General features: G+C 43.9%; 2 protein-coding genes across 4 annotated transcripts in view; both read left to right on the forward strand.

Annotated features, from left to right (window-relative positions):
- Positions 1-12,838, forward strand: part of LOC149189806 (uncharacterized) — a 458,516-nt gene that overhangs the window by 90,481 nt on the left and 355,197 nt on the right. The window lies entirely within an intron of this gene.
- Positions 10,075-12,153, forward strand: LOC149189807 (uncharacterized). The gene is made up of 2 exons (XM_089413290.1): positions 10,075-11,726; positions 11,851-12,153. Exons 1-2 carry the CDS (start codon positions 10,185-10,187, stop codon positions 12,043-12,045), a joined length of 1,737 nt encoding a protein of 578 aa, XP_089269416.1. The 5' UTR covers positions 10,075-10,184; the 3' UTR covers positions 12,046-12,153.

The following is a 12,838-nucleotide window of genomic DNA, read 5'->3' on the forward strand; positions in this document are numbered from 1 at the left end:
AGGGTTCGAGTGAAGACTGATCACAACAGTGTTCGACACTTCATGGGGCAGTAGGGCCTCAATGACAGACAACAGAGATGGGTCAGCAAGGTGCAATCCTATGACTTTGATATAGAGTATGTGTAGGGAAAGCACAATGTGGTGGCCGATGCTCTATCTCGGAGACCAGCTAGGTTATCCCTCATGAGCATCTGCCATGATTGGAAGGCTCAGTTGTTGGTGGAGTACTCCAAGGACAGGAGGGAATGCGAGGTATTGGAGGGTACCCATGCAAATGAGCGTTACTGAGTGATGGATGAGGTCATCTATTACAAGGGGCGCATTTTCTTAGTGCCCAACTCGTAGTTGAGGGAGAGGGTGCTCCAGGCAGCACATGGCTCAGCATTATCCGGGCACCAGGGGTTCCGGAAAACTTATATGGCAGTTTGGGAGAGATTCACATGGAAGGGCCTCAAGGGCAACGTGCTGCAGCATGTACGAGAGTGTGAGGCTTGTCAGAGGAACAAGAGGGAACTGATCTACCTCACAGTATTGCTACAACCACTTCCCATCCCTGAGGGGAAATGGGAAAGTATTTCTATGGATTTCATCACAGGGCTACCCATAATGCAGGGGAAGGATTGCATCTACGTAGTGGTCGACAGGTTGACCAAATTTGCTCACTTTTTCTCCATCCCCACCAGATACACGGCTGCACAGGTTGCGAAACTGTTCTTCAGGGAGATTTTCAAATTGCAAGAGCTCCCCAAGAACATTGTGAGTGACAGGGACAGCAGGTTCATGGGAGGCTTCTGGCAGGAGCTTTTCAGATTGGTTGGGACCGAGCTCACTCCTAGCACCAGCTACCATCCTTAGATAGATGGCTAAAACGAGAGGGTTAATCATTGGTTGGAGGGGTACTTGAGGAACTACGTGACCGGTCAACAGAGGGCTTGGATTCAGTGGTTGCATCTAGGCGAGTACTGCTACAACACCATGCACCACATGTCTAATGGTATGACTCCTGCTTTATATGGATATGATGCATTATCTTTTGCTGACATTGTTTCTGGAGACAGTCGGGCCCCAAAGGCCAAATATTGGGTCCAAGAGAGCCAAGACATCCTCAAGGCTCTCAAGGATAACTTGGTGATAGCCCAAAATCAACAGAAGGTATACGCAGACCAGCATAAGACAGAGAGGCATTTTGAGGAGGGGGACTTGGTGTACCTCCGGCTACATCCTTACATGCAGTCCACGCTGAAGCAGAAGGGGGACGAGAAGCTACAACCACGCTTCTATGGGCCCTACTGGCTGGTTAGATGAGTTGGGGAGGTGGCCTATGAGCTAGAGCTGCCTCAGGGGAGCAAGATCCACAATGTTTTTCATGTCTCATGCCTTAAAGGGGTGCTGGGACAACAGGTGACAGCAGCAGTTGATCTACCCCCACTAGATGATCAGGGCAACTTGGTCTTGGAACCTGAGGCCATTTTAGAGAGCAGGGAAAGTAAACTGAGGAGTAGGACCATCAGGGAATACTTGGTGCGTTGGAAGAACTTGCCAGATGAGGATGCCACCTGGGAGGGTGAGCACATATTGGAGCACCCAGCTTTGAGGTTGCTGGAGGGCAAGTAACATTTGGGAGGGGAGGACTGTCATGTCCCTTCTCAAACACATTTGTAACAGGGTGCTGTTACACAATTTTGCACATTTTTGGTTAAGGAAGAGAACCCACCAATTTCAACTTAGGGACTTAGGAGGTAATTCGACTTAATTTGGTTGCTAGTGGAATGTGGGGGCCACCCACATGGGAATTCGAATTGGCCCATTCGAATAGCTTGGAGGGAAATTTGAATAGGTGGATGGAGGGGTCCACATGAGGCAAGGGAGGCCCAGGGAGTTATAAGGAGGGAGCAACTCTCATTTTGGATTTTTTTCATACATCTTGCAAACAAAATCACTTGACTGTTCGCTCTGCTGTTTAGCCATGAATCTCTCAAACGGGAGATTCATCCTCTACTTTGAGGGGCCATCCGTGCCCGCCCTAGAGAGGCAGTTCCACAAGGATATGAGGAGTTCCGGGCAGTGACATAGCACCACCATCCAACACAGAGCAGGGAGTGCGTATTTCTAGGCAGCTAGAGAATACATAGAGGGAGATTGAGGCCAACAGAGATCCGAGGTTTTCCGGAGAGTTAGAGAGCTGAAGTAGCAGCAAAGACCAACGTTCTTGCTGAGTTTTATAGCTAGCAGAGCCAACATCCCAACAGTTCGAATTGCTGGGCTAGGGGACAGCGCAAAGGCCACTCAACAATTTTTCGTGGAGCTTAGGAGCAGGTGTCTTAGGCCAAGAGTTCATCCGGGAAGTTAGGGATTGGATAGTAGGGGTCAGCCCAGCACTTTGGGGGCATTTCCGGAAGGATTTACAGGCAGTTTCCAGCAGGCCGAGTTTTACTGTTGCAGCTGAAGTGGGGCTCCAAGGGGGTTGAATTTCAGAAGTCTAAACTAGCTAAAATCCTTCGCGGGTTTTTCTGGGTTTAGGCCAAGGAGTCCAGGGTTAAAAGCACAATTTTTTGGGCAATAAAAGTGCACATTCCAGCCATTCGAACTTCAGTAGAAAGGTAGTTTTCTAGGGCAACACAGTGCAGATTGGTGCAGCAGCTGGACAACCTTCAGTTCAACCATTTTCTCACCTTGGTTTGGTCATGCTTATCCATTGAGACAAGCCCAGTTGCACTATTTTGTCACCTATTATATTTGGCCTTCAGAAAATTAATAAAATAGCTCAACAGTTCCATATTTGCAGCTTTTCTATGAATGTTTAATGAGTATTTCGTTTTTATAAATTGCTGCACAAATTTTTCTTTATATCACTTGTACTTCCTATTTAAGACCATTACAACTTCCCACATCTCTCGGGCTGTATCCTTGCCCTGCAAGTGTGAGACCACATGATCTTGAACTCCATCGAGAATGAGCCTCTTCGCCTTCCCCTGCCGGGCCTTGTACTTCTTCTTTTGATCGTTGTCAGCAGGAGCAACCACAACACTTTTGACGTAGGCTTCGAGATCATATTCTTCCAGAACAACTAAGATTATGGTTTTCCAAATGACATATTTGGAATCCAACCTGTCCTGATCCCTGAGCCCATGCAATGCCATCTCACCCAACTGTCGAACTGACTCCTCTAGTCACTACTCAACACTATTCAGCTGCCTTGCAAGTGAGAAATTCGAACTTTTTGTCCAAACGTTCTCTGAGGAGAAAATTTTCCTTCTATGTGTCTTCGCTCTTTTTCCGGCGGATTTCTGTCCCGGCAAAAATTGTGCCCTTCAAGCACTGCGCTGAGGCTCTGCGTCACTCCCTCTGTCTAGAAGCTCATGATTCAGAAATCATACCTCTCTGTCGACTCTCTCAGGGAGAGATTTCCTCGAAATCTCTGCTTCCTGGCAAGGATTGTGCAATCCCTTCAAGGGGATTCGAATTGCTGCCAAGTGCAACTTTTGGCCTCACTGCTCAGCGCTGGATCTGCTCTTCCCCTATTTCAAAATCTATGCCTTGATACCATGTGAAAATTCCAACACTTGAAGGAACCCCTACTGCAGCAAATCTGAATCTACTTCACCTACTTGATTTTTAAATTACATTCATCAAGTTATTCTTTTGAATACTGAAGCAAATTACTTCTGCAGCCTACACTAATTAAATATTGTATCTCATTAAACAAAAACCAGAGGAAAGAACAAGATACATAGGATATATTTATTTTTGGACACAATAGTCCCCGGAGAAACCCAATGCGGGAAAACCAGTGCAGTAGTTCTGAGAGTTTATTATTATGCACGAGAAATATCTGAATACAAATCTAGGATTCTCATCTAGCAATCCTTTATAGAGAAAACACTGGAGGAAAATCTGAGTGAGTTTTACCTCACATCGGCTATTTCTACGCGGGCTCTGCGTCAGCCCTGTGTCACCTTCTCTGCCCTCTGCGTCAGCACTCCCGGTTGTTCCGGTAGTTCCGACAGTTCCCGACAGTTTCGACTGTTCCGGTAGTTCTGGATTCTATGTGACAGGGAGCTTTTCTGCGTCAGCTCTCTCGGCTACTGCACTGCCTCTACGTCAGCTCTCCCGGCTGTTCAAGCAGTTCCCGGCAGTTTTAGATGATCTGGCAGTTCTAGATTCTGCGTGACAGACAGCTTTTTTGCGTCAGCTCTCCAGGCTACTGCGCTGCCTCTCTGCAAGCTCTCCGCCTCTCTGTCAGTATTCTTCAGAAAGTCCTTTTTCCGGATTCTCTCTGCCCCTTAGCTGCAAGATCTCCCCAATCAATTTTCCTCCTGAGAACTTCTCACCTCAGAAAATCGATTTCCTCAATCTCTCTGTGTGTGTTTTCAAATGAACCCCATGCCTCCATTTTATACTTTTCCTATTGAGTCTTCAACGGCTGAGATTAAGTCTCTAATCAATGGCTAAGATTAAAACATGACTTGATCTGCCTTCTAGATCATTCTCACCCATATTTTGATTAATATCCATTAATATTTTAATTTCCCTAAGTTTATGTTGGAATTTCTAAGTTTAACACGTTAGCAATTCTTCCTGTACTATTGGTTTGTTTCTTCCTACTTGTTTAATTACTTAACAAGTTATTTACCATATAAATACTGAAAATAAACACAAGTACAATATCAACATCTACAGATCATCAACTGAAAGAAAACATGCACACAAGTGACCGTTATTTTTGGTCCAATGTCCCCGGAAAAACCCAATGCGGGAAAACCAGTGCAGCTATTCAGAGGGTTATATTATTATGCAGTTTATCTGAGTACAACTAGGTGCCTAAACCGGCTCACCCGACAGAGAAAAATATACGAACACCTCTATATTCGGAAACAGGTATTCAGAAAACATGTCCCACGAAACCCTCTCTGGCACAACTGAAGCTCAGCACTAGCCCTTCTGGCCTCTGCGTCAGCCTCCTGCTGACCTGCGTCAGTCCTAGGACCCTCTGCATCAACCCTCTGAGGCATTGCGCAACCTCTGGGAGCCTCCGCGTCACTCCTCTGCCCTCTGCGTGGATGACGCAATCTCTCTAGGCTCTACGCTGCCTCTTCTGGGCTCTGCGTAGCCTGCACTGACTGTTGCTCTGGCTCTCTCTGTTTCTGTGCTGGTCTCCTACTATTGTCCCTGCCTCTCTGCCTTGTACTCATTGCCCCTTGCTCCTAATTAGTGATTCACTTTTGCTTAGCAACCCTGCTCTAGCAAAATGAATGACTGATCACTCTGGTGTGTTCTCCCACTGACCCTCGAGCTTCCTTTATACTTTTCTCGTTGGTCCTTCAACGACCGAGATTAAATCTCTAATCAATGACTAAGATTAGATTTGGCTTGATCCATGACTTTTGGAACCTTCTAACCCAGTTTTATATTAATACCCATTAATATTTTATTTTTCTCAAGTTTAAATTTAGGAACTCCATTAAAAATATTAATTATTTTAATATCTCCCAAACTGTGTACAATCTGTCCAAACCATTTCTGGGTCTTTGAGATCTCATGTGCTTCAGCCTCTCCACCAATGTTCATGGCTAGATCACATTCGATGTTACCCCAAATCAACAGTTTAGACTTATGAATTCCATTAAAAATATTAATTATTTTAATAAAATACACTCCAGGTGGAATTTCACCAAATGGTTTTTGGGTTCTTTAGAACTCATGTGCCTTAGCCTCTCCACCAATTTTCAAGGCTAGAGCACTTCGGATGTTACCAAAAACTAAGAGAAACGTGGGGCCCACAAGAGAGAAATTTGGCCAAGAAGGGAACTCACACTTTTGGAGGAGAGCGAGAGATGAGGGGTGTTAATTAGGAGAGAGAAAGAGTGGGGGCCACCAATGGAGAAAAGGAGACCAACAATTGTAAATAAGGAGAAGAGGCCTTCATTTGTATCTTTTGACAATCTAGCTTTGACACAAGTTTCCTTGAGTTGTTTAGCCAAGCAAACTGATGTTGTTTAGCACAAGGAATTCCCAAGCGGGAATTCTACCTCTACCTTCGGTGAACTTTGAGTGTCACCCTAGGGGAGTAGAGAGAAGTCCATCTCAGGACTTCTAAAGGAGCCGAAATTGCAGGTAATTCTTTAGCTGGTGCGTGCTTCTCCTAGGACGCAGAAGGAATTTGTGTGGGTGAGAAGAGCCAGCAAACAAAGGAGTTTGGGACAGAATTTTGCAAGGGATTTTCCCACAAGGAAGATGAATTTTCCCTTGTGAATTGGCAGGGCTGAAAGTGTTGTGACGTGGAGGGCCGAATTTGTCTATTTTGGGCCTGCGCAGGGGTTTATTGGCAACTTCTGTGCACTTGCAGAGATTCAGAATTTGGGGAGCATTCGAGCTGGGATTTGCTTGGTGATTGAGGGGAGAAATTCGCAGGAGTTAGGGAGGATTTCTTGGAGGGAGATTTGGGCCTAATTCAGCAGTATCTGAACTGTGGGGCATTTTCTGGCCAAATTGAGCAATTTGCACTTGTTGGGGGTCACCAGGGGTCAGTGGATTCAACCCAAACCCTTTCTGGGTTTTTGTGGGTTTGGTGAGAGGAGGCTAGGATTAATTTTACAGAAATTTCTGAGCACTTCTGAGGGAAGAATTCCTAGTTCCATTCAGCAGTCAGCAACAAAAATTGTTGGAGGAGGGTGCAGTTTACCCTAGGACCATTTCCACGACTTGAGTCAGCGAGATATTTCTGGGTTTTGTTGCGCTGGTTGAGTAGTGCCTGTGGCTAATTTCTCGTAATATTTGGAGCCATTTGGAGGGATAAATCAACAATTCCTTTCCAATGACAACGACAATTTTTCTGGGTGGACGCAGATTTTGTAGTAGAGCCATTTCTAGCATTTGCGTACCATCATATTCACATGGGATCTTGCCTTGCTTGCTTGTAGTAAGCCTAGGTTCTACAGTCCTCATCCTATTGTACTTGCTTTACCCATATGAATTAATAAAATGGCTCAGCTTATTTGCCCATTTTCTTGGTGTTTTTGATAGTGCATGTGTACTTGTGATTTTATTTGCTATAGCCTAGTTCATGTGTCTGTTATTAGCTGTAAATTTCAATTTGAAACATTACAGTGGTATCAGAGCATGATATTGGCTAGCTGTGGGGGAGCTAGCAAGATCATGGTAGTGTTGGGTATGCATGCACATTCATTGGTGGAAGTATGGACATTCTAGTGACATAAGAAAGATGGAGTATACATAGGATCTAGGAAGAAATCCACAAAAATAATGAGAAAATAATAGAATTAAAAAGAATGCGGGCCCAGTTTTGTAGCAATAAGGGAATAAACCATGCCCATCTTCATCCTTACAACAAAGACACCAGAGGTGTGCAGGTCATGGGGGTGAAGCCATTTACACCATGTGGGGCAAGTTGTCAGAATCATGGCAACAAATCTCCTCAAAAGGAGCAGAAAGGATAGGGATAGTTAGAGGATGAGACCAGGGAGCACTATTGTTGGTCGAGACCTGGCTTTAGATATCAAGAGCTTGAAGAGGAGGTTGAGCATAAGGCTGAGGGCACACAAGATTGTGGGGAGTGCGTAGATATGCCTAGTGTGATGCAAGAGTCACCCTTGTTGGAGACTTCCTTGACCGCTCCGGTTGACATCTTAGAAGAGAGAGTAGAGAATACACCCATAGGGCCATCCATTGACGAGGTGCCTGTAGACACAAAGGTGTCCACTGTTGAGGTGGTGACATTCGTTGTTGAGGTATCCATTGGTGAGGTGTCCAGGGTCGTGACCGAGTTATCGGGTGATAGCAGCACACAACAAATTGATGAGGTGCAGGGAGACATCTTCACCGTTGATGAGGAGCCGATAGGTACAGAGGCATCGATATCTATGACAGAGTTGCTGGGCAACAGTCACCTACAACTGATCGATGAGGATGTTTTATATTGTTAAGATTTGGTATGTTCTATGCTAGAGCAATTTATTTAAATTTTCACAGTTAGCAATCACATCAGCATTATGATAAACTGCAGATAGAACATAAGTATAAAACGCAGAAGACAAGCCAAGACAAGAGGACACAAGATGTGGCGCGAGCCAGGGACAAACCCCACAATGTGTGGGGAAACCCTTTGATCAAATCTTCTTTTATCTTCAAAGTTCAGCAGAGAGAGAGAGAGAGAGTACAATTACAATAGAAGTCAACACTTTGACTTTTGATATTTGAAGACATATTGCTTCAACTGATTCTTTAAGGTGACTTCTTCACCTATCTTAGAGCTACATCTCGTCCATTTGCTGCACCTTGCTATGTAGCACCATCATGCTATCCTTATGCTGCTCATACATCATGCTGCCCTGATCATCAGTATGCTGCTCCTTACTTAATGTGCCCATTATGCTGCTTCTTTCATCATCATGATGTTTCATTCATCATCATTCATCACTTAATGAGAGGATTATACACCATGACTGTTCCGAGAGGCTGAGATGATCTTTGTACCTTCATATTAGTGTCACCAAGATCAAGTTTGCAAGATCATCTTCTATACCACCATTCACTGAGTTATGAGAGTTATATCGAGATCAAGTCATGATCCTATAACTATCATAAGACTGTAATTAATAACATATCACAGAGATCATTCCTTACCATCAATATATACATTGGTCACCAAGTATAAGTAATCATATGTACATTAATATCCTTATAGATCTGACTGGGATATCATCATGATCTTCTATACTAAGATCTGCCGAGAATGTGCCTCTGTTTACTCATGCGAAGATCTCAGTGATTGTCTGCGTTGGAGGCAGGGTTGCAGGAATCGCCCCCCCCCCCCGGAGGATCCAAACCCGGAACCGCGGATCGGAGCGAACCGTCCCGGAATCCAATTTGGAAGCGCGATTCGGAGGAGGAGGTGGCGCGGTTCCGGAATTTAAATGCGATTCCTGCCTTTTGGGTTGCGGCCACCCCGGAACCGCGGATCGGAGGGCGGTTCGGGCACGGGGTGGCGCCACGCTTCCGGCCCGGAACCGCACGCCACCTGCACGCCACCCAGGCGATTCCGGAAGCAACCCCGCGGCCTCCTTTTTTTTAATTTATTTTTTTTAAATTTGTTTTAATATGTGACTTAACTAGCATGAGGGGGTGGGTTAGGTTAGTTTAGGGTGAGTCTAGGGTGACTTTAGAAAAGAATAAAGCCCCCATTCTCTTCTCATTTTCTCACTTTGAGTTTATGAGAGTTGGAGAAGAGAAGAGAGGAGAGGAGAAGAGAAGAGAGGAAAGGAGAGGAGAAGAGAGGAGAGCTTGGAGGAGTGAAGAAGGAGGAGCTAGGAGAAGGAGGAGGAGCTTGGAGCAAGAGCTTGGAGGACTTCATCTACAAGAGCTAAAGAGGTAAGTTCAAACCCAAACTCCCTTGTTTTTTGAAAAAAAAATTGTATTTTTCTCCTCCCTCTCCTACTCTTTCCCATTGTTTCTACTTGCTCCTTTATTTACAGGTTGTCCACCACCTATATCCATATTCCAAGATGGTGTTCTTTTGGCTTCTATGTATCATTCCACTCTTGGTTTTAATGATGGCAAGGGTGAGGAATAGAGGGGAAGAGGAAGGGGATGAACTTGGTCCTAATAGTAGTGACCCAATGTATGATGAGGAGGAAGGGTTTGAAGAGGAAGGGGATGAACTTGAAGAGGACACTGAAGCACAAGATGGGAAAGGTACATCAAATCCCTTGTGGAACTATGTGACCAAACTTGAAGGGGGAAAGGGTGGTGGATCTTACAAATGGATGTGCCCTCATGATTGTCATGGAGGAAAACCATATACGGGTTCATATACCCGTCTGAGGAGGCATTTTTGTGGGGTGCTAGAGAGTGATGAAAAAAAGGGTTCTGTGGGGGTAGCCATTTGCCCAAAAATTTCAAGTGAACAAAGACAAAAATACATCAAAATAGAGATGGCTGCACAACAAAAAAACAAGAAACAAAAAACTCATTCAGAATCAAGTGCAACCTCTAAATTTGGTAGTTGCCCATCTCCTTATGGTACTTCTGCAACCTCTAGAGGTAGAAAAACAATAGGGGATTTCCTTAATGTTACTGGGAGGGATGATGTGGATGGAAAGGTAGTCCGTTTTCTTTGTGCTTGCGGTGTACCATTCAATGTGCTTCGCTCTCCCTATTGGCATGACATGGTAAAGGCCATCAATGAAGCCCCAAAAGGATACAAGGCCCCCAACTATGAGAAAGCTAGAACAGTGTTATTAGAAAGAGAAAAAGCTAAGGTTCAAAGAGCTTTGACACGTTTTACACATGAGTGGGTGGATTATGGGGTATCCATTGTATCAGATGGGTGGACAAATATTAGAAACCAACATTTGATAAATGTTCTTGGTGTTTCTTCTAAGGGTGCAGTATTTATTGCATGTCATGACTCCTCCTCCATCAGTGCAACTGCACAAAACATTGCAGATCTCCTATTGAAATCAATCAAAGATGTTGGTCCGAATAATGTGGTTCAAGTGATCACAGATAATGCAGCAAATTGTAAGGCAGCAGGAAAAATTATTGAGCGTACTCATCCACACATCTTTTGGTCTGGGTGCCTGGTTCACACATTGAACCTTTTGATGCATGATATTGTGAAACACAAAGAATGTGGGTGGATTGCTGAGGTTTACAGGAAAGGGAAGCAGCTCATTAAATTCATCACAGGGCATACAAGGGTAAACTACTTCTATGGCACTTACTCCAAGTTGCAATTGCTTAAAATTGCAAAGACAAGATTTGCTAGTTATTACCTCACCTTTAGGCGGCTAGTGAAGGTGAGACAAGCTTTAACTAATCTGGTGTGTGCTGAAACATGGGATGAAATTAACCAGTGTACAGATGGTGCTACTGCTAATGTAGTCAAGGACACTGTTCTTGACACTTACTTTTGGTCACAGGTTAAATATGTTTTGCAATTCACCAAACCAATTTATTACATGATCAAGTTTGCAGATTCAGATCGACCAGTAATTGGGGAGGTGTATGAGCAAATGGATAGCATGTTGGGGCAGATTAAAGACATTGTTGAGCCTAGAGATACCACCTTGTACAATTATATTCGTGAAGAGGTGGAAAAGCGATGGGATATGCTAAATGTTCCATTGCATGCATTAGCATATGTTTTGACACCTAGGTACTATCATCCATCATGGCTTTCAAAACCAGCACCTGGGGGGGGAAGCAGGAAAAAACCACACCAAGATAAAGAGGTTCACGAAAAATATATGGCTGCATTGAGTAGATTAATCCCTGATAATGAGGAGGCTGCATTGGTACGGAGACAGGTGAGCAACTATACGCTCAACACTGGTCCATTTGGGAGCATGCATTCAATTGAAGATCGAGAGCATTTTTCTGCTCTTGAGTGGTGGAACATGCATGGAGGGCCTACTCCACTTCTACAGAGTTTGGCATTGCGGGTGCTATCACAGGTGGTAAACACTTCTTCTGCAGAGAGGTGTTGGAGCTCTTATTCTTTCATCCACAGTGTTAAAAGGAACAGGTTGAGTTTAGACCGGGCAGAGAGCTTGGTTTATGTTCATTACAACTTGCGATTGTTGTCCCATTACTGTGAAGATGCAAAGTCTAATAAAGACTTGTTGACTTGGGACAAGCATCCAGAGGAGCCCAATTTGGAGGATGGAGTGTTGCAACTAGAGCAATTAGAGGATGCTCTTATCCAGGTATGTCCATTGTGGTATGAATTTTCCAATTTTCCCTTATAAAGCATTTCTCTAATTCATGTTTTTAATTTTTTTGTTAACTAGTGTTTTTTTTTTTTTGCATGAATTTTTTGAGCGATTCTAGGATGATGATGACCGTGTTGATATGCCACCACCCCCACCCCCATCTGGTCCTAGGTTCCATGGTTCAACACCAACAGCAGGGGGTTCTTCTTCATCAGTTCCAGTGCCACGACTTACACAGGGACCATCTTCTTCATTGCCACCACGTGGAGGCACGCCATCACGTTCTATTCGTGGTGGAAGGAGGAGAGATTAGTAGATATATTCACAATCTACTTCTTTTTGTCATAGTCTATAGATTACTCATTAGACTTGTAGACTTGTGAATTTGAATTTTGAACCTTTTTGGCTTGGCGGTGACCAAGTGACATATTTTGTAAACATTATTATTTGAATTTTGGACATGACAAATGTTGACAGTTGCTCACTTGCTAGATAAATCATAATATGCTCTATGTTTTATGTTTTATAATATGCTTAAATGTTTTATGTTTTATAATATGCTTAAAAATTTGATGTATGTTTGTAATAGCTAGAATATAGATGATTGTTGTACATACTAGTAACTACAATGGAATCATGGATGCCATATCTATCTTGATTTATGCAAAAATATGCATGTTTTCATGTCTTCTACAATTAATTTGGTATTTGGGATGTTTGTTTTGAGTATAAATGCAAAAAAATATATAAAAATATATATATATATAGCAGACGCTTCCGCGGACGCTTCGCTCCCTAGATTTTTGGAAAATGACGCTTCCGCGCTTCGCGCTTCCGCTTCGCGCTTCCGCTTCGCGCTTCCGCTTCGCTCCCGCTTCGTGCAACATTGGTTGGAGGTGTCTTTAATCCGTCTGTCCTTATACACATCCGAGGTGGAGATATACTCTTAAGCACTTGCCCTAATGCGGATCTGCTTCTGGGTTCTATCCCTTCTTGTTTGTGGGTCCTGGCATTCATATTCACATGAAATTTCAGAGATGAAACTTCTCTGTCAGCGTGAACAGGTTTCCTGTGAACAGGTCTTTCTTTTGACTGCATTCTCATTT

The sequence above is a fragment of the Pinus tabuliformis genome, chromosome 3_1 (assembly GCF_031772625.1).
Source record: "Pinus tabuliformis cultivar Carrire ecotype Pingquan chromosome 3_1, CPIR1, whole genome shotgun sequence".
Taxonomy (NCBI): Eukaryota; Viridiplantae; Streptophyta; class Pinopsida; order Pinales; family Pinaceae; genus Pinus; species Pinus tabuliformis.